The sequence below is a fragment of the Episyrphus balteatus genome, chromosome 1 (genome assembly GCF_945859705.1).
Source record: "Episyrphus balteatus chromosome 1, idEpiBalt1.1, whole genome shotgun sequence".
NCBI classification, from domain to species: domain Eukaryota; kingdom Metazoa; phylum Arthropoda; class Insecta; order Diptera; family Syrphidae; genus Episyrphus; species Episyrphus balteatus.
Window position 1 is genome coordinate 103,491,972 of NC_079134.1, and position 20,951 is coordinate 103,512,922.

Below are 20,951 nucleotides of genomic sequence, written 5' to 3' on the forward strand. Positions count from 1 at the left end.
TTTAGTTATTTTACTTTTTAGTCGTACCTATAATATTTGAAAGTAGATGACAATTTCTTTGGGTGGTATGAGCTCCCAAAGCCCCTCTCTTGCAAATTAAAGACAAAAGTTTTTGCGATAATTTGAAAGGGATAAAATAGATAGTTCCCAATACCCCTCCCCTGAGTCCGGACCCCAAAATATTCCGTTGCCATCCGAACTTCATATGTGTACAAAGTTTCAGTTCTATACGATATTGGGAATCGGGTAAAAATAGTTTTCCAATATTTATATGGCTAGTTTTTTAGTTGCTTTGTTAGTTACAAACAAAGCTAATAAAAGTATATTAATAATAAAACAACTTTATTATTTTTAGTATATTTTCCTTAAACATTCGAATTCACAATCAAAAGTTTCTGTAAACAAAAAAGCTAATAAAAGGAGTGAATAATGACAAATAACCAAACTGCGGGTTGAATAAGAATTTCCAATTAAATTTTGCGAGCAATGTCAATGTGTAAATCAAGCCAATAAACGCAAAAACCTGAACAATAACCTTTTTATTCAATATAATGCACTTTTTAAGAAATCGCCACAAAATCTATATGTTCGAACGCTATTTACACGTGTAAATATAAATACACGTGTAAATATAAATACACGTGTAAATATAAATACACGTGTAAATATAAATACACGTGCTTCGGCACGAATAATTTAAATACACGTGTAACACGTGTACCTTAATACAAGTGCAATAGTAGGCTCTACTCGAAATACAACAAAAGCCAAAAAAGAAAACAAACTAATGCAATCACTATTCGCGGCATCTCAAGTGTTTTTCAAGAATTCAAATTTCGAAACGCAGATTTAGAAAAGAATCCGTTTTAGACTAATTTTTTTTTTTCATTATCTTTGGAATGCCATTTTTCAAATTGTCAAAATTCCTCTACCTTTATTTATTATTTAAGCTTTAAATATTTTCTTCAATAATATTTGTACGACATTTAGAAAAAAGTTACATTTTTTTTTAAACCAACCATGTAGAAATTTCAAACTGAGGTTACGGTACTTCCTACGTTGCGTGGAAAAGTGGCGGGTATCAAAAACGATCTTTGGTAAAATTGGCCTTTAACGCATATTAGGCGCAAGGACAAGTAATGGGATTTCCACAAATTTGTTTTACATTGTTTGTCCTTTTCCTAGATTTTAGTCGAGTAAAATTAAGCATAAAATTTGTAAAATCTCGGAATCCAGGGAAAATCGATGTATCTGTTAAACGAGTATTGGGCTGCATTATTAAAAGGTCAAAGAAAGTTAGAAAACAAAATTTCACCGCTCTCGATTACAAGAACATTTAAGAACCGTTTACTAAAAAATATTTAATTCCGTATGAAATCGTTCAAACGTAATTGCAGCCTCATTTTAGATTTCGCTCAAACTTTGTCAGGATGTTTTCTAGGACTGTAAGGAAGGAAGTTCACGATGATTTAATTTTAAGTTGCGGGGTTTCCTCGCTATTCGCATTCAAACTTTTGGAAAATGTCATTTTTATGTTATTATAGTTTTGCTTTTATTAAAGATATCTTTTTGTTTGAAACGGCATTTTAAAGTTTGAGATCAGTATTTTTTGAATAAAAAAATATTAAAAAATACGTATTAATTATCCCTGAATTAAAAATAATTTTTGAAAAACTGGTAATTTTTCTGATTTCTTATGGTTTTTGACTGGCTCCAGAAACTTGGCTATTATATATACGAGGCTTATACTTACCAAATATTAAAAAATATAGATATTTTTCAACAAAATAAATCTTTAATCAATTCGATAGCAAACATTTTTAGCTCCAAATTTTGATTAAAAAAAAAAACTTTTATACTGTGATTTTTCACGATTTGACTAAAGATAGAAATATGAAACTTACAGCGTGTCAAGTCCTAAAAATAAAAGTTGTGTTATTTTCATATCTTCTTAGTGTACCGCTTGTTTGCAAAACGCCAAAAAAACGCTAAAAAGCCAAAATAACCCCTATTTAAGGGTATGATTTCACTATGTTTGAAATGAGATAGAAGCTTGAAATTTACAGTATATTTAGTTCGTATTCTTAGCTATATTCCCAGAAAATAGATATATATTTTTTTGTTTCCTTCTTTATGTATTTCGAAAATATCAAATATTTAAATTAATACAACACCTATATCTTTTAAAAGTAATCGCAATCGGGAAAAATACCGGTATTTCATGACTAAGCGACGTTATAGTTATATGTATAATGCAACATTACAACTAACATTGCAATGAAAATTGCATGTTTTTTTTCAAGATGTTCCCAATATTGAAAACAAAAAAAGTCATCTCAAGAAGATTTAAAAAAAAAGTAAAAAGAGTCGTTGTTTCGGTTGGATTCTAACTTAATTTAATACTTTCCTTATAAATTTTACATTTTGTATACAAAAATAAGACATATTGTTCTTTATTATTACGTTTTACTAATTATAAATTATACAACTCGATGACATTCCTGTAATTTCTTTTAAATTAATAAATACGAAGTTAAGATTTGAGAAATTTGTTTTGGTCAAAATTTTAACCGATATCAGGCATACACAGTTGTAACATAATGCTGGTACAATGTTTTCAAAGTATTTTTAAATTGCCTTTCTATTAAATTAAAATAACTGAATATAAAATATATTTATAAACTGCTAAGTTAAGTTTTTAATACAACACTATTTCTTTTTCTCTCGATTTAAATAATTACAAATAATAATGAACAAATCTTGGGATTATTTTTAGGTTTGTATCCAGAAACTATTATATAAATCCATTTGTTGCTTAATATTTTAACAGGTATTTATTATACTTTTCTCCTTACTCAAAAATACTCGCATTTTCAAAAAATATATAAGCTAGGTTTCTCTGTTTTCTTAGAATACCTTTATTGGATTGGCTTGTTAAATTTTTGTTGGAGAAAATTTGAGAATTTTGAGAAATAAAAACTAAATAGTGTATAAATACATAATCAAAATGTCAATGTCAAAGAGAGAGAGAGAATAACAAGTTTTAAGATTAAATACAAAATGAATTTTATGTATGAAGTGTGTCGGTTGAAACAAATTAAAAAAGAAACAGTTAACGCGAATAAACGATATATTAAAAGGGCGGATCACTTAATTTATCATTACCATCAACCTTCCCGCTTAATAGAAGAAGGTGTCTCAGCAAGACCTTTCACTTTAAGTCGATCTGCGGTTTTCAGGAAGGCTGGGAGTTGCTCTTGTGATACATTTACTTCACCCGCATACATAAATTCTAGAATTGCTTGAAGATGAATATATGAAACGTCTTTTAAAATGATGATAGGATGTTTTGATGGGTTTTCCTGTAAAATTGTAGACTGCAATATTAAATTTATAAAAAAATAATCACTTAGTTTAAACCCACCTCTAAAAGGGCTTTAAAATATGGACTACAAGCGGACAGAACCATTTTGTGAGCTTTACATGTTTGACCTTCGCAGGCCAGAGTCACCTGAAATTAAAAATAAAATAATTAAATTAATAATATTTTTTTAAGCATTTTCTTGATTTCTGACCTTCTCTTAAATGACTTAGGGCCATTTTTTTCACTATTGCTCAACTTAAAGCAAACTCTCGAGTTTGCTAACTTGAGAGTTGACTTTAACTCGAGAGTTAAAACGCAAGTTGTAATTTCTTTTTATTCACCAATTATTTTCTCAACTCTCCAGTTAAAGATCTAAAGTTGGCCAACTTCAACTTTGAAAAATATCCCTGGGATATTTATGAAATATGGAACAAAAACTGTCATTTATTTAAATTAAAATTAGAATCTGTCATATCGATAGCATATTTGTATTCTATTTTGTGTTTAATTTTTGGATTTTTGTTTGCTTTGGAATATTAATTCCTTAATACAATAACTGCCAACAAAATTTTGACAGAAAATTAAAAAAAAAAAAATCTGAAGCAAACTCTCAACTTTGGTCGGCAATCTACTACTTTTTAGAGAAATTGAGAACTGGAAGTTGATCAACTCTCGAGTTTAAAATCGAAAGTTGAAAACGTCAACTTGGAGTGAATAAAACCGAAATCGGAAGTTGAGGATAAAAATCCTCAAGTTATGTTCAAATCCGAGTGAAAAAAATGGCCCTTAATTGATTGAAGAAATAGTAGTAAATTTTCCAAAATTAAAAAAAAAGACGTTTTTAATTTATTAAAATATTTTTTATTTGTCGAATATTAATTTCCTTTAAAACGCACACCCAATTTTACAATAAATGTTATAATTTTTTTAAAACCTATAACTTTTTCTTTTATTTTGTTTTTAAAAAGAGCCTTTCAAGAAATATTTTTTGAATAAAGTTTTAATTTTTCGGAAATGAATCGATTAAAGTATTTTCCCGACGCACAGTGGGTACCCTCGCATACAAAGTTCGGTCAAAAATATAATAATGAAACACCTGTATTATGACTTTATATGATTTATTATTGCAAAATAATACATCAAGTCAATTTTTTAAATTATTTGTTATTTTGAAGAAAAATAAAAAAATAAAAAAATGGTTAATGCCGGGAATCGAATCTGGCTTTCAGTCGTGCACCTTACCCTCTAGGTCAGTCTTTTATAAAAATAGTAGTGCCAATAAGGCAATCTTTAAGTTTCAAGTTGAAATTTTTTTTTTCAGTGTAGGGTCATTTAAACTCGTATTACTAGAAAAGGGGAAAAAACTGCGCTATTATTTCGAAAGGTAGGAAAGTATTCTTCATTTGAGAACTTAAATTGTTGAAGGCACTTGAAGGTTAACCAATTAAATCTCTAATTTACTGAAAATTATGCTTAGTAAAAATGATTAAAATTGCTTCGCTTACGAGCCCCATTACAAGAAGCCTTAATGTTATTTAACAATATAATTTATGTTTTTAGGAAGAATTAACCTTCTCCTTTAATATCCATAATAATTTAATATTGTCAACAATTTTTTAACATCCGTGATCACTATCCCAAATTAACACCTTATAACTGCCGCGATAAGCAAGCTGTACTTTTTTTTTATATATTGACTTTGAACGGCTATTAAGAAATGCAAAAATGTGTAACCGTCTAACTTTTTTTGGTTTTGGTTTGAAGGGAGATTGTAGAACATTTTTTAATCATTGCATTTTAAAAAAAACTCACATTTACTTTTTTTTATTTTTGACCTATGGCGGTACCCACTGTGCGACGTTTCGAAAGGGTTACACTTGTCTTGGTCACGGGTTGACTGTTGGTTTGTGGGTGGTTTTGTTTTTTGTTTTTTCTCTATTCTCTCGATTCTTGTTGTCTTTTGCGGAGATTGTACCGGTGCGTTGTTTGTGCATGAAGCTTGTTGTTGCAATTGTTGTTGTTGTTATGAATTCACGTAATCTTGTGAACAAGCAAATCTGATAACATCAGCCTACAAATTGTTTTGATTTTTGTTTTCTGTGTGTTTTCTGTTAAGCTTTATTGTGCTAAGCAGTGGTCCCAAGCAGAAGAGAGATTAAAACTTTGGTCGCGGTTGAAATTTGAAAGCATTTTAATTTCAATTACTTCTCTAACCAATCTGGGTATTTAGTAACGTTCGGTGGAGATGGATTTAGCTTGATCGAATCTGATAGTGATAATCATTATAAGCCAAATGCTCACAAAAAGCTGATTTTGTCACTTCGTTCTTTTGTATTAATTTTATTAATCCTTCAACCTTGTAGAAATCGCTCGTTTTGTTTCACCAATGTATGCCAAAGCTACAAAGAACAGAGTACACTCCAGGATTTTGAAACTGAATTTTATCTTTTGGGGATCTTCAAAGTTGGCGAATTTTCGCTGGTGGTTTGAAAACAGTTTTATGCCGTATGTACGTTGCAATTAGTACTATGTAATTTTGTTTTCAAAATTCATTAGTTTTTCAGGCGAAAACAGAAAGGTGGATGCGAAAATAATTTTTCGTTCCGAGAGAAAAAAATAAACTCCTTTTTTACAAAATTTTTTTCTTGTATTTACTTAACTGTCTGACATACTAAAAAGATATTCATTCTCTTTTATTTATTGAGTTGTTTTCATATGGATTAAGCAATAAGATCTTCTTATTTTTCATTCGTTGATCAAACAATGGAATTCGAAGTTTTTTTTTATTTCGCATTTTTGTGTTTTTCTATATAATTCTGATGATAAAAGAATCCATATAATAAGGCTTCCACTATTTTGGGACGTTTCTATTTATTCTTTTAGAGAATAAGGTATTATATCAATTGAAGATAGGAATAAGATTTGTTCCCAGAGACCATTAAGCCTAAATTATGAGCAGTACGTAGTTAATTGAAAAAGAATTACATAGTCAATTTAGGTGAAAAACGAGCATTCTTCAGATGCTTCCCGATTTTTATTTTTCCAAAATACAAAAAAGTATCATAAAAGGTTCAGAAGACCATAACACATAAACCAAGAGTTGCACGCAGTGATCTGAAAGAAAAGTCTAAAAAAGTTCTACTCTATATAATAGTTTCAAATTAATGAATGAATTATCGCAAGCACTCATCCCAATCATAACTCATGGCACGATGGTAAGTGCGATGGGCAATGACACCAGTTCGACACCCAGCCTCCACCACATAAAAAATTAAAAAAAAAAAAAAACGTTGAGAGGTAAAAAAGACACTCAATTTTTTGTTTGACAGTTCGGGCTCTACTTTGAACTAGAAAAGAAAAAAGTTTATTGCTGTTTGTTTTGCATCTCCTGAATAGAAATTGGGCAGGTTCAGAAACGTTAAGCCGAAAAGCTTCGCCGCACAGAAAAAATTGCCTCGTGAAAATTCGGCATTAGGGTCTAAATGAAGGGTGATTCATCGTGAAGTTTGATTTGCAATAGGTCTTTTTTTTTTACACATCACGCGTTTTTCCTTTTAAACTGCATTATCATTTTTGTTAAGATTTTTTTGGCAAATTATCACGAAAACTCAAACCACAACAACGTCTACAAATTGTTCAGCTGTATTACAAAAATCAGCGTTCTGTGAGAACGGCTACGTTCATAAACAAAACTGCCTTATTTGGGCTTCATAATTTTAAAATTCAACTAATATGATGGTTAGTCCAATAAACTTTCATTTTCATCCGACATGCATCTGTTTTGTTTCAAATGTGTTGAATTTTCAGGAATTATCCTTATGGAATGCCTATGGTGGTTGTTTACCCACGTTCTTAAGCATTGCATTATTTTTATTATTATTTTTTTTTTAATTTGGGTTTACATATTGCATACATCATAAATACCAAATGTAATACTATTACACATTCTAGCGACCTTTGGTAATAACCATTTGGGACACCTAATTTTGTATTATTTTCTTCCAAAAACCATTGTCCTCACCATTTTTTTTTACGTCGAATGGTACTGTTAAATAAGTAACTTTTTTGATATCTCAGTTGTTAATTTGCATTGAGGCTTTTTAAATGTTTTTCACATTTTGCAACCAGCACACTACCTTCGCACTCACACCACTTTTTTGCTTGATATTAGCGCCAAAATGAAGAGAGTTGCAGATCGTTTTCCAATTATTTTTCTCTTGATTTGGCTGCTTACTATAAATAATAAATCAAAATTGATGAACAAAATTTTATTAAAAAAATCATAAAAACAGCTGGAATAATTCTATTTTCAATTTTAATATTATGATTTTACTGATTTATCAACGTCAAGGTTCATTACTTTTTAATCAAAACAAGATAAAAATAAGTTTTAAATAGATATGTATATGAAAATACTTTATTATTTATTGTATATTTTTTGTTCATTTTCTTGCCTTTGTATTACAAAATTAATAAAATAAAATTTTACTCAAACGAAAATTGAAACATGAGGGCGAGTGGTCTACGATCCTAGGACAAGAAAGTTAGAGGCTTTATATTTGTTGACATATGTACCCCTTAAAGGCTGTTATTGGACTCATCAAGTCGATCATTCAATAATTGAACAACTATTGAGAAGCGCAGCATAGAAACACAAATTTTCATTTGAGAGCAATTGCATTAAAAGAAGAAAAGTTGATCTACGAAAGTGGACCACGCGCCCACCGGAGGGTTAATTTAGCAGCATAATACGCAAATTCTTAATTTCTCTTTTCTCATTGAAAATTCTAATACAAAATTAGTAAACTTTCACATTCATATCACTATCGCTTTTTGCAAGATTTCAGTTGTTTTGTTGTTATTGCTTTAACCTGTTTACAATTTGTTTTCGTATCAATAAAATCTGAATTATTTCCTTGAACTTAATTTCTATTAAACCATAACGACAGTTCTTTTTTTCGGAAAATATAACCTACAGCATTATGGCGCAGAGTTTAGCAAATTTGTTATTTGTCCATTTCAGTTGCCGATGTAAATCATTTAATAAAGTTCCAAAAACAACTACCCCAAACACGTATTAATATAACAAAACGAGAAAGAAAGAAATAATTATTAAAATATAATATTTATACTTACATCTGTAAAACTTTTTTCATCTCGTAGGTGCCTGAAGGATGTAACCATATTTGTTTGAAAATCATTCCATTTTAAAAAGAACTGTTGATCGGCCATCATTAATATCTTTTGTTTTTGTTTTGATTAACTAAATTTAATTTTATTCGGTCTTCTTAAGAATTTCCGTAACTACTTTCTCCTGTTGATTCTGCAACTCTTTTATGTTTCCTGATTGCAAAATAGTATATAGCCCAGGTTATCTCTCGCACGCACTTTGATAATAAAGAATATGCAATACAAAAGAATCTACCTGAAGTTGCAGAACAAATAGAATTGACACGCGTATATAGGTCAGTCCCTCTCCAAGAGACAAATGAAATAATGTATTAGACTATGTTCTTGGCTGCAACGATAAAAATAAAAAGAAAAATAAAATGAATTAAAACAGGTAATTTAAGAGTACAATATTTTGAAATAAATTGATACAAAAAGAAAGCAATCAGAGAACCAAGAGTAAAAAAAACTATTGAACACAAGAATAGGTATCATAGATAGAAAAGTTGAAAGTACTTTTTCTTCATGTATTTTACTTCTCAACATTCGTCACAGATTCACATTACACAGTCGTCGCATCATAGCCGGGACGGAACCTATACATCTCTGTTCCTCTTTTCGATATTCCCATTTGGATTTATTTCGCGCTTATTCAATTCCACTATGAATGATGCTGTTGTTTTTGTTTCGATTTTCATTCTAAAAACCTGTATCTACACATATTTCGAAATTTCTTTTTTTTTTCTTTTTATGCTTCTCTTTATAGTACGTTTCAGTCTAACCAACGCCATTTCGATGCTCCTCTATAAGTTTGTTATGTACAACCTATACCAATCCATCCAAACAAAAAACTAAAAAAAATATAAATCATTTTAAACAAAAATAATGAATTAAAAAAAGTACAAATGAGGAGCGGAGTCATAGTGATGCTGGCCGATGGGCGAAAGAAAGAAAGAAAATTATCTTTAAGAAAGAAAGAAAAGTATATAAGGAATTAATAACCAAAAGAGGACTGCCACACTCAAGTTATAATATGGTGTAATTTAGATTTTGACTTGGTTTAAAGACTTCAATATTTGTATGTAAATTAAGAATATGTAGATGTGTACGCATGTATAAATATAATGAATTACTTTTATTACAGAACATGTTACAGAACATCCCTACCTACATTTATTTAAAGTTTAATTAAATAAATTCTGTTCCGGATTAAGCAAGCAGATCATTTTCTCATTCGGGACAAGGAATATCAATTTATTCCCGCCGCCGCACAGTGTGGCCAATCACGAATCTAGCTGGACAAAATTAATAACTCGCGTTAAATCGACTTTTTTTCTAAACAGTTTTAAACAAATGAATGTGAATAGATAAAATTCTATAAAAAAGAAAGATTTTTTAAAAAGAAATCTATAATTTCTGCAAAAAGTGGGTCAAAATAGTGATGAAGTAGTATTTGAATGTATGTTTCCGTAAACATATTCTATGATTGGATATACGTAATTATTTAAAAAAACGCTTGAAAAATCTCAATAAATAAAAACTCTATTGCTATTCACGAAAAAAGAGATGCAGAATAATTAGTTTTTATTAAGAAATAGAACTTTTAAACACGTTTTTGACAGGTGACATACATGATTTATTTTCTCAATATCATGCTTTAAATTAAAATTTTAGCAATGATTTTAGTTAAATATGCTTCACAATCATAAAAAATGGCATCACCTTTAAAAATATCGGCAGATATTTTAAAAAAGTAACTCCTTTTTGTGCGATGCTAACTTGAAACATAAGGGCCTATTAAAAACAGCTGTGTTTTTATATTACCTTCGATGTTTTTCAAGCTAATAATTCTCTAAATTTCTTCGTGACCCTATTTCTGGCCTTTTACACTTGCTTGCTTTTTGCATTGAACTTCTTTAAAATGTTCCGACAGAAAAGCATCATTCATCAATGATAATGCCTCATTAGTTGAAAATTCCAGTGGTTCCAGAAAATCAGAACTTAATCTTTTATACATTTTGATCCTCCACTCAAAGAATATTTCAATAAATCCTTTCCGGTATTATTGGAATATGCTTTTTCAATTTTGCGGAGAGCGATTCTACTGATTTTAACTATTTTCTAATGGATAGGTGCACTTAGGAGACTTTTAACCTTCCGTTTGTTATATTTTTCCCGTTTTTTTTAGTTTTTAAAAATTCTTTTCTACTTTTGTTTCACTATCTACTGTTTTTGTTTATTTAGTTATCAATCACATACCTAATATTGGTTAAGCAAAATGAAATTCTTGTTTATAGAGCGGTCCAAAGTGTCTTCCACCTTTTTTGTCTTTTTTTCGCTTAACTTGAAGCACAAAACTTTTATAAATGTTTTTAATTTTTATTTATTGTCAAAAATGTTCCAAAGATGATACCTGCTCATTAAAAGATCAAAAAAACTGTCTTTTCGGTCTTATTTGGCAGTTTTGACACATTTTTCGAAAATTTGTTTTTTTGTAAATCTTGACTTCATTTTGAAAAGTGAAAAAAGTTGTATGGCGGTCGAGAAAACGCGAGATATGTAAATAGCTAATCTTAATGACAACACTCCACAATTCATGAATTAATTAATTTCAGACCGGAAAAATGCGGAAAAATTAACTTTACCTCTAATTGAAAAACAAAGATATTTTTTTTTTTGCACTTCCTAGCCTTCTTACAGAATTTATTTTTTTTTTTAATAGTTGCAATGGTAATTAATAAATAAAAATTATAATACTTTACCTCCAAATGTAGACTAACAATTAAAAAAAACAATTACAACAAAAAAACGACCACAGCGTTTTTAATCGTCAGCCAAACTCAAGCGAAAAATAGAATACCTTGTATTATCTCCATCTAACTGTTGACAAGAACCAACTTTCAAGCTTAGCTTACGCTTATCCGAGATGAAAACAAAAAAACCAAACATGAATTACAGTTACCCATTGTATTGAGAAGCTCAACTCATGATTTAAAATCATGTGGCTAAACTTTTTTTTTCTATTTTGTCCAGTCAGATTGGCGAATTACCACACTGTGCTCCGTCGTCAAAAGTCTTGAGTCGCTTAAATCAACAAAAATGTCCAGGACAATAAAAAGTAATTGACAAAAATAAGTGAAAACTCTTTAATTTTTCGTTTTGCTTTTTTTCAAGTCTTTGTTGTTCTATTTTTGTTTGGAAAGTTTCGTTTTCGTTTATAATTTGGAATATTCACAGTCGTTTTTAGACCTCAGTTTATCTAATGTTATTTAAATAGGATAAACTCTAGTCTTTCGTATGGCTATATTATTCACTAGTTTAAAAAGTACTGGATGTAAAATTGTCAAATGTCAAAAATAAATCCAAATCCAAAATAGTTATCCCGATTTTAACTATGAAAATAGTTTAAAAATAGTTAAATATTACTATATTTTTTTTTCTGTGTGATAGTGAATATCATGGATTTGGATTTATTTTTGACATTTCGATTTCTTTACATTCAGATGTATTTTTTAAACTAGTGGCCGTTAGTAACAACTTATACAGCGTCTATGAATATGACCCAATAGTTCATTATATTATATGAAGAAAAAGTTATTGTTCTTTAATGTGGCTAAAAACTTTTGATGTGGGTTGTTCTTACTTCAAGCTTAGTACGCTGCTGATGCGAGTTAGAGGATAAAGTCGATGTCAAATGAATGATACGTCATAAAATGTAGGTCAAAAACTATGGTTACAATTTATCAAGTGAAAAAAAAGTATTAAAAAATCATTGGTTAAGCAAAAAGGTTTGACTTTTTAACAACTTAAAGGCTAAATTACACACTAAATTATATATGTATAAATATATACAAAATAAAATGCACGACTGGGTCGCACGAACTTGCTCTTAGAGTTCAAGTTGCTTAAATGTTAATACTTTTTATATAGAAATTTGGGAAATGTAGGTACATACTATGTATATTGTATACAGGGTGTCCCAAAAGTTAACGTCGAAACGAAAACGGTAGATAGGGTAGGTGGTGACAGTTATCAAAAAAATAATAAAAAAATAGCAGCCATATATTTTGGGAGTTATGGGCATTTGAAAAAAAGTCGAAAAAATGGTCACCCTGTGACGGTTTTTCATGTGCCGTGACTACAAATCTTAATTTTTCTTATTTTTTTTTTTTTACGGAACCTTGAATAACCCTGCTATCAAATGCATTCAAAAATTTTAACTCAGCTGCATCAGTTTTAAAGAAAATATTACTTTTTTACCCAACTTAGTACTAAAAAAATTTACATGACTCGAATTCAATGAGCCGTAGTGTAAAAAAAAATGCACTACGATGTTTCGGCAAGTTGCCTTAAAAGTTGGTGTGTTCAATTCTCTTTTCAAAATGGTACAACATTGTTGGGATTATTCCATAAATAACCGAGATAAATTTTTTTTTCTTAAGAAATCCGACTTTTTTATGAGGTAAAAATAATTCACTCAGTTTGTTTATTTTTTTTAATTACTTTCGGTAGCCTTTTTTATGAAAAAAAAACTTATTTTTTTTATGAAAATAAACTGCGCTTTAATAAAAAGCACACAAAATTAAAACTCATTAACGTGTTTTTTTTACTTAAATGATATGAAAGTGTAAAAAACAACTTAAAATCCGAAGAAAATTGTGTTTGATGCAAAATTGTGGAAAAACGGTTGTCCGCAGAAAAAAAAGTTTTGAGACAAACTTAAACTGTAATAAATTCTTTATTGGTTGTAAAAAAAATCTTTCAAATCAAACTTAGTTTGGCAAAGATAAGGCAGGTTTAAGGACAAGAGAGCAAAAATCATAAAAACCGTGGTAACTCGAAAACGGGACGAAAACGAGAAAATTACCTCTTAAGTTTTTCGACTTAAAATTACCTCAGGAATCCATGGTTTTCATTTGGGGCGGTGACTGTGGGACACCCTGTATAGTACCTATATCGCAAGTAAAAATGCCGAGTCCATCTCTACAATAGCCCTGTTCCTTTGGGAGGTGGTAAGGTACTACTAGTAGTTTACTAGCGATTTTCAATGGAACGCAGTTTCAACGAATTCAAAACAAATCATATCTATTCGGGAAGAAGAGCATGCGTAATTGTAGTAGGAAATGGACTAGATGATACAAAAAAATAATGCAAAAACAAAAAAATGGAAAATTTATCAGTACGGCAAATGTGTTTGTACGTATGTTTTTTTAATGAAAATTGAAATCTTGGATTGATCTTTGATGTTTTAACGATTAAATCGTTTTCCAATTTAAGTCTGTTTCTCTTCATAGTTTTCATGTCCAAAATTGCAGGGAATGTGACTTCACATAGATATATAGTTAAGGAGTGGAGAAGTGCACAAACAACCGCAATGCTTTGTTTGTCAGAATACTCTCCTCTTCTCTTAATCCAGAAATTGTAAATTGTTTTTAAATTAAATCCGTTTTTACCATGCCACCTGCAGTTAAGTCTATAAGGTTTTCTTTCATTTTAACAGACGGCAGATGGGCAATCTCAACCGAATTATTCAATTTGAGATCCCATCTCAATTCCAGAATCCATTTCTGAAAGTAACTCTATTGAGTCTCCAAATTAAATAAACTCTGTACCATTAGAGAAATATGGGAGCTAACCCATATTGATTCTTACCATAAATTGTCTTCAAGAATCTTTTGAACGCAGAGAGAAGAATCAAATTAGTTTGCTTGACACGGACCATAACTGCAGTTTTCCAGAATATTTTTCCTATCAAACTTTTTGAGTTAGCGACCCCGCTAACTCAAAAAGTTTGAAAAACACCAGACTAGATCATCTACTCAAGAGTAAACTGCCACCTCCAATAGAACGGGGTAAAAAGTACTCTGCAACTTTGTTTAAATTCTTTAAACACATAAAAATACTCGTTTCTCATACAATATATAGTCTCTAAGACAGCAAATTTTGGGAGTAAAGGTATAACCAAAATCTGAGTATGCAGTTTTATAGCCTTATGCGTTCTTATAACGAATTCAAAAGTCTGTCATCTTTAAATCACGGCTTTATATGGTTTCCCAGGGGTGCAAACATTAAATTTAATAAAAATTTTTAGGAGTTTATTCCAATCACTCCACAAACTCCAAAAACAAAAAAAAAATATAAATTTCTACAAATAACCATAATGTTACAGTAAATTATTTAAACATGTATTAGAGTGGAGCGTTTTTGGACTTTTCTTTCGAAATCGTTAATGGAAAAAAGGAAATCGGGAAGGCTCCGAAAAATGCACATTTTCGCAAAAATTCAGATTTTTTAAATTGTATACAATCCCACCCAGAACAAATTTCTTTTACAACTTGTTTGTAAGTAAGTAAGTAATTAATTCATTTTATTGATTTGTTCCTTAGATACATGTTAACAATTTAAAGAATTTAAAGCTATGGCTTTGCCGTCAGCTTTTATATAAAACACTAACCTTTGTAACTGCATTTAATTTATGTCGATATCTTGTTTCAATCCTTAGATATTTGACATTTTTGCGAAAATGTGCATTTTTCGGAGCCTTCCCGATTTCCTTTTTTCCATTAACGACTCAAAATAGGGGATCAGATCTGGTTCTAGAGATCACTCAGCATAAGTTATGAGCAGTTGGTAGTGAAATGAAAAAGATTAATCGATTCAGATGGGTTCTAACGCCTCATAAAATATCGATTTTCGTGAAATACGAGCACTCTTCAGAGGCTTCCCGATTTTTATTTTTCCATTGTCGAATAAAAAAAAAGTATCAGAATATGTTCAGAAGAGCACAAGGCATAAACCATGAGTTGCACGCAGTGATCTGAAAGAAAAGTCCAAAAACGCTCCACTCTAACATGTATGTATGTGTAACGAAGCACTATTCGTATGTTCCAAAATTGCATTCAATGTATTTAAGTTTTGACTTTTGGGTCATTACAAAAAATTTATATCGTTTAAACGCATTAATTTTTGAAAATGAAAATTTTCAAAAATAACTTATGATGCGCATAAGAAGGCAACTTAGAAACAAATCAAATCAAGAGGCAACTACAAGTTCACCTAGACTAATACGACTTCTAAGGATGTGAAAACTTTTGTTTATATAAACTGTTTAGGAAGTATTGAATATTTCCTAAACAGTTTATCAGCCTTATCGCGATTTGCAACTATCAATCGGTAGTTGATAAAAATTAAATTTCGATATCTTATGACTTATTTAAGAAAAGTTTTGAAAACAATCGTCCTAAGACGACTTCTACACGAAGACGGAGACGCACATAAGAACAAGGGAGAGAGAAAGATCGATTTCTCCTTCTTGTGCATCTTATGCGTCTACGTCTTTGTGTAGAAGCAGACTAACCGTTATTATATGATATTAAATTTCGATATTTTATTACTTATTTAAGAAAAGTTTTGAAAGCAGAGAATGCTCCTAACCGTTATTAAATGAAATCATTACAAAATTCCATTAAAAAGTTGACAAGTTTTCCAAATTTCAGTATTTATCAACTATCGATTGATAATTGTAAATCACAATAAGGCTGATAAACTGTTTAGGAAATATTGAATCAGGAATGATTTCAAAAAGCTTTAAAGATTCTCAAACTGTGAGACGATTTATCGTCTTTTTGATTATCATTTTAAAAATTACGGAATGATCCCTCTGTATAATATTTCTTACATTTTAATTAATTAAGTTTATTGCGATTTTGATCGCTCGATTATGTAGTCGCAAAAATGGATCACACATGCTTCCAAAATATAATGCACCACTGGGTCGCACGAACTTGCTCTTACAGTTCAAGTTGCTTAAATTTTTAAGACTTTTTATAAATAAATTTGGAAAAAATAAAACAAAATCTGAAACAAATTGTCCTCCAAAACAAGTATGCAGTTTTGATTGATATACTAAGATGCATTTTTAGAAAAAAAATTTTCAAAATCGTTAGAGCCGTTTTTAAAAAAAAATAATTTTTTATAAATTTTTTTTGGAAAAAAAAAGTTTCGTTGAAATCGAATAAGCGGTTTCGGAGCAAATCCTATTTAAAAAAAAAAAACAGTTCTATGGCAAGTACCGTTAATAATGATTTTCAAAAATAATTTTTTACATTAGAAGATAAACCTTGTCTTAAAACTTCCAAATGAATTTTTTAAACAAAATCGTTGGAGCCGTTTTTGAGCAATTTTAACTTTACTAAAATCGGTATATGATAGATACCTATATCGCAAGTAAAAATAGAATGGATTAAAAATTTGAAACTATCTCCCCAGCTTGTGATCTATTTCTGCGATTGAGTAGTCGCGCAACCAAAATCGCATATGTGTTCGCTGCTGGAGCATAATGTAAAATCGGAGCCGAAACCGTAACTGGAGTCGGAAAAACTGTCACAACTTGTCGCACGTTTCACAGAAAATACGTACTAGTAACTGTCAAATAAATTTTCTAATTTTTATCCATTATTTTATTGGTGGTTAAAATTTTTTTATATAATCTCAAAAACTGAACCATGAATTGAAAGCGCACACACGGTACAACTGACCTCACTATTTTTTTTTCCATCACCAGCATTCGATCTGCGATATGAGTGCAGTGGATACTCTAGTGTTCACACACCATACAATTATCGCATGCGATCCAAATTTTGTACGATAATCGGTACGATAATTATCGTACAGACTGCTCAACACACAAAAATTTTCAAGACTGTTGTTTATCATTTCTTAATAAATTAAGGGTGCTGATTCCGAAAACAACATTACTTTTTTTTCTAAAAGCTCTAGTTTTTAAATTCATACATGAAAAGGCATAGAAATTAAAAAAAAATTTTTTTTGCTAAATTTTTTTTATTTAAAAACATTTTTTTTATTTATTTTTATTTTACTTACGGCCATATTATTCACTAGTTTAAAAAATACATCTGGATGTAAAATAGTGAAATGTCAAAAATAAATCCAAATCCAAATTTTAACTATGAAAATAGTTAAAAATGAATATTTTTTTCTCTGGGTGATAGTGAATATTATGGATTTAGATTTATTTTTCACATTTCAATTTCTTTACATCCAGATGTATTTTTTAAACTAATGAATAATATGGCCGTTACTGAACCGAAATACATTACATTCGAAATGAAATTTTCCAGCAAAACTTTAAAAAAGTAAAATCTAAAAAAAATAGCATGAAATTACCCCCAAAATGTAAAAAATGAAAACATCTAAAAAAAAAAAAAAAAATAGAGCTCCTAGAAAGCAACCAGTGTGATTTTTAGGCGAAGTTAACCCATATGCATTAGGTTCGACAAAAATTTTTCTAGAAAATGTTAACAAACAGTTAACATTTCCCCAAAATGTGGAAAACTTAAATATTTCTAAAAATAGAGCTCCTAGAAATAAATGAATGTAATATTTAGGTTTACTGACTCTGAATACATGAAGTTAGTATACATTTTTCTGGAAAATTTTAATAAACGCTCAAAATAAGGAAAACTTAAAAATTAGTATGAGTACTCGCCCTAATATGAAAAATTAAATATATCAAAAACTAGAGCTGCTAAAAAGATATGATTTTTGAGCTTACTAAACCCAAATCTGTAAAATTAGATATAAATCTTGCTAAAAGTTTTTAAAAAGTTGAAAATTGTGCGATATGGGTACTTTAGTGCACACACACGATACAAATATCGAATGCGATCCTAATTTTGCACGATAATCGGAATCGGTACGAGAATTGTTCTATGCTTAAAAGTTTAAACCTGGTCAACTCTTTCGACTCCGGCTCCGGTTTTAGTCCCGTCGGGTTGTGTTCGTGCATTTGCATTAAGCTTCGACACCAGGGTTCCCAGGTTTTCAAAATAAAAATCCCCTTTTTTTGACACCAAAACGTTTATTTTTCCCCTTTTTCGTAAAAAAATCCCCTTTTTTCCAGAAAAAAAATGCAAGTATTTATTTTGTTTATTTACTTTTGTTAAACATATTAATTTTGTATTTAATTTATTCACAAAAATAAAAACTTTAAAATGGACATAAGTAAATAAAAAAAAACTAACAAAAATTAAGCTCAAAATACATATTTCATTTACAAACTAAAAACAGTCAAAATAAAATTTATGAATTATGGAACTACTTCATAAGTTTTATTTTGAGGGTAAATCTAAAATATCAGTGCTAATTTAATAAAAAATGGATATTATTTTCTATATTAAAGTATTTTTATAAATCATAGAGTATTTATGAGGATTAAGGCAGGCTTTTTTAACAACGATGTCTTATAAATGTATCAGTAGGTATTTTTTTTTTACTTTTATTTTTTTTTTGCTGCCGTGGCTGCTGGCTGAAAATTTCGTTTGATATACCCAAAAAAGTACAGATTCCTTTAAAGAAATATTTTGAGGAGTGAATGAAAAAATGGAAGCACCCTACTTTTAAGTAGAGCTGTCAAATTAAAAAATCGACTTAGCGTGGAACACGATAGTTTATTTCGAAATTAAGTTTTATTTAAATTGACTCCATTGTTCAAAGATTGTGTCTAACGTTTTTGTAAGTTTAAATTTTCCCCTTTTTTATCCCCGTCCCCTATTTTATCCCTTTCGTCTAAGAAAATTGGCAAAAATGGTGATTTTCCCCTCAACCTGGGAACCCTGTTCGACACCATTGTGTTCTAGAAGTTAGCCTTAATTTCGATTGTTTATTCAAACTTTTTATATGGTGAAACGTAAATGACGTTCGTTGCCACACAATTTCAAAAAATGTATCTTATAAAATAATGTAGCTTACCTACTTTCAACATATTTGGCGAAACAAGCACTTAATCTAGTTCTTTTTAACAAAATGTTATAATGAGGAAGACAATTGATTTAGCGATTTTATTATATATAGCAAAATTTTAAATCCTATTAAAAAATAATGTGCTTTCCCATTTCAAAATAAAACTAACTTCTTTAAACATCACGAAAGTTATTTTTTTTTTTTAATAATTTATTTCAGTACAATAGGAAACCCTGTTAACCAGCTTGCATCAACATGATAAAAAACGAGCGACGACGATGGTCCGATGGAAAAAAGGCAGATACGCAAAGCATAGAATTAGAAAGAGATTTGTACAAGAATGGGGAACAAATCGTAATATATTTTAATTAAGAATTTGCCTTTCACTTTGTGGTTACTTTTTTTCGCTCGAACTTTAACACCAAATTCCATTTTTGGTTTTTGATTCTAATCAGCTAAAACTTAACAAAATAATAATTTCAACTCAAACAAAGAAACAATATTAATTACTTTTGAAAGAAAGAAAAGAAATTTCTCGTAGGTAGGTCATGGTATTCGCTTACCCCGTTTCGTATTATTTTTATTTTTCATGAAAACAATCCACGTTTTTAATATACAAATATTTCGATTCTGTAGTTTTGATTCACAAAATTATTAAAATGCCATTAATTTTAAAATTTTAAGAGTTTTAAAAAGACACGAAAATTTGTCGTCTGTGACAGTGTGCTTCGGAAACAAAAAAAATTTAAGAAAATGAGAAATAAAATGAAAAAAGAATAACAGAGAAAACGAACCACATGAGCTAGCCTTTTCTTTTTTTCTGTTTCTGTGTGAGAATGTGAGTGAAAGGGAAGAAATGAGCGAAAATGCATTGTCTCATTTGGAACTACCGTAACCCTGATACATAGAGTTAAGTAAATAAGTTTTTAATACATATACATATATAATTTTCGCTACCACACGTCACAAAACGAAACGAAGAATCATTGGAGAGTTCAGACGAATTACTTTGTTGGACAGACATGTCTGATGCACAATAACGAGTCTGCTTTTACACGATGATGCAAGTGCCTGGCTACACAGTGATTTTTCAATCGATTGAAAAATCACATGCGGTGGCTACACACTGTTGTGCCCAATAGGGAAGTTCGAACATTTGTCCTTGTCTTCTCTTTCTATTTACAGTTACCATTTTGACGTTTTAAACTCGGCGAAAATCAAAACAAACCAGCAAAAACAAACCAACAAAACAAATAAGCAAAAAATACAGCATAGAAATATATTTTAAATTCCGTAATTTTTTCGATTTTTAGACACTAAATTAAGTTATAGTAGAACGTTACTACCAAAAAAACACTTGAAATCGATTTGTATGAGTTTTTTTTTTACAAACAACAGTTCTTTAAAATTGCGCGCGTCGTTGAAAAATTTAGTTTGTTTTGATCTTCACCCAGTTTAGCAGATATTTTTTTCTATTTTCTTTTGTTCTTTTGGTACTGACAGATGAGCGAAATTCCGAATCATGATTGTAAAGTGAAACGTGCACGTTCCACTTTTACATTTTCTAGGAACAAACGTCAAAAAGAGGAAAAATTTTGCCTAAAAACTCACTGCTTAGGCGATTGAAAAATCACCGTGTAGACAGGAACCAAAGCTT

The 20,951-nt window shown here is 29.8% G+C and overlaps 1 protein-coding gene across 8 annotated transcripts; it reads right to left on the reverse strand.

The window, feature by feature from the left end:
- Positions 1 to 3,049: 3,049 nt before the first annotated feature.
- LOC129906327 (longitudinals lacking protein-like) lies at positions 3,050 to 20,084 on the reverse strand. Of its 8 annotated transcripts, none has more exons than XM_055982052.1 (5): positions 19,858 to 20,084; positions 8,790 to 8,882; positions 8,501 to 8,707; positions 3,425 to 3,511; positions 3,050 to 3,377 (listed from the first exon to the last, which is right to left on the reverse strand). In XM_055982052.1, exons 3-5 carry the CDS (start codon positions 8,597 to 8,599, stop codon positions 3,168 to 3,170), a joined length of 396 nt encoding a protein of 131 aa, XP_055838027.1. In that variant the 5' UTR covers positions 8,600 to 8,707; positions 8,790 to 8,882; positions 19,858 to 20,084; the 3' UTR covers positions 3,050 to 3,167. The 8 variants fall into 8 exon arrangements, with proteins under 8 accessions (XP_055838027.1, XP_055838033.1, XP_055838030.1 ...); XM_055982058.1 differs by having other exon boundaries at positions 3,050 to 3,362; positions 19,858 to 20,061; XM_055982055.1 differs by lacking the exon at positions 19,858 to 20,084 and adding an exon at positions 19,693 to 19,711.
- Between the last annotated feature and the right edge of the window lie 867 nt (positions 20,085 to 20,951).

Excerpts from the sequence above, each read along its gene's own strand:
- LOC129906327 (XM_055982052.1), bottom strand. The coding sequence starts at position 8,599 with ATGATGGCCGATCAACAGTTCTTTTTAAAATGGAATGATTTTCAAACA. Across the intron at positions 3,512-8,500 it reads ATGAAAAAAGTTTTACAGAT|GTGACTCTGGCCTGCGAAGG; the intron begins GTAAGTATAAAT and ends TTTTAATTTCAG. Across the intron at positions 3,378-3,424 it reads ATTTTAAAGCCCTTTTAGAG|TCTACAATTTTACAGGAAAA; the intron begins GTGGGTTTAAAC and ends TTAATATTGCAG.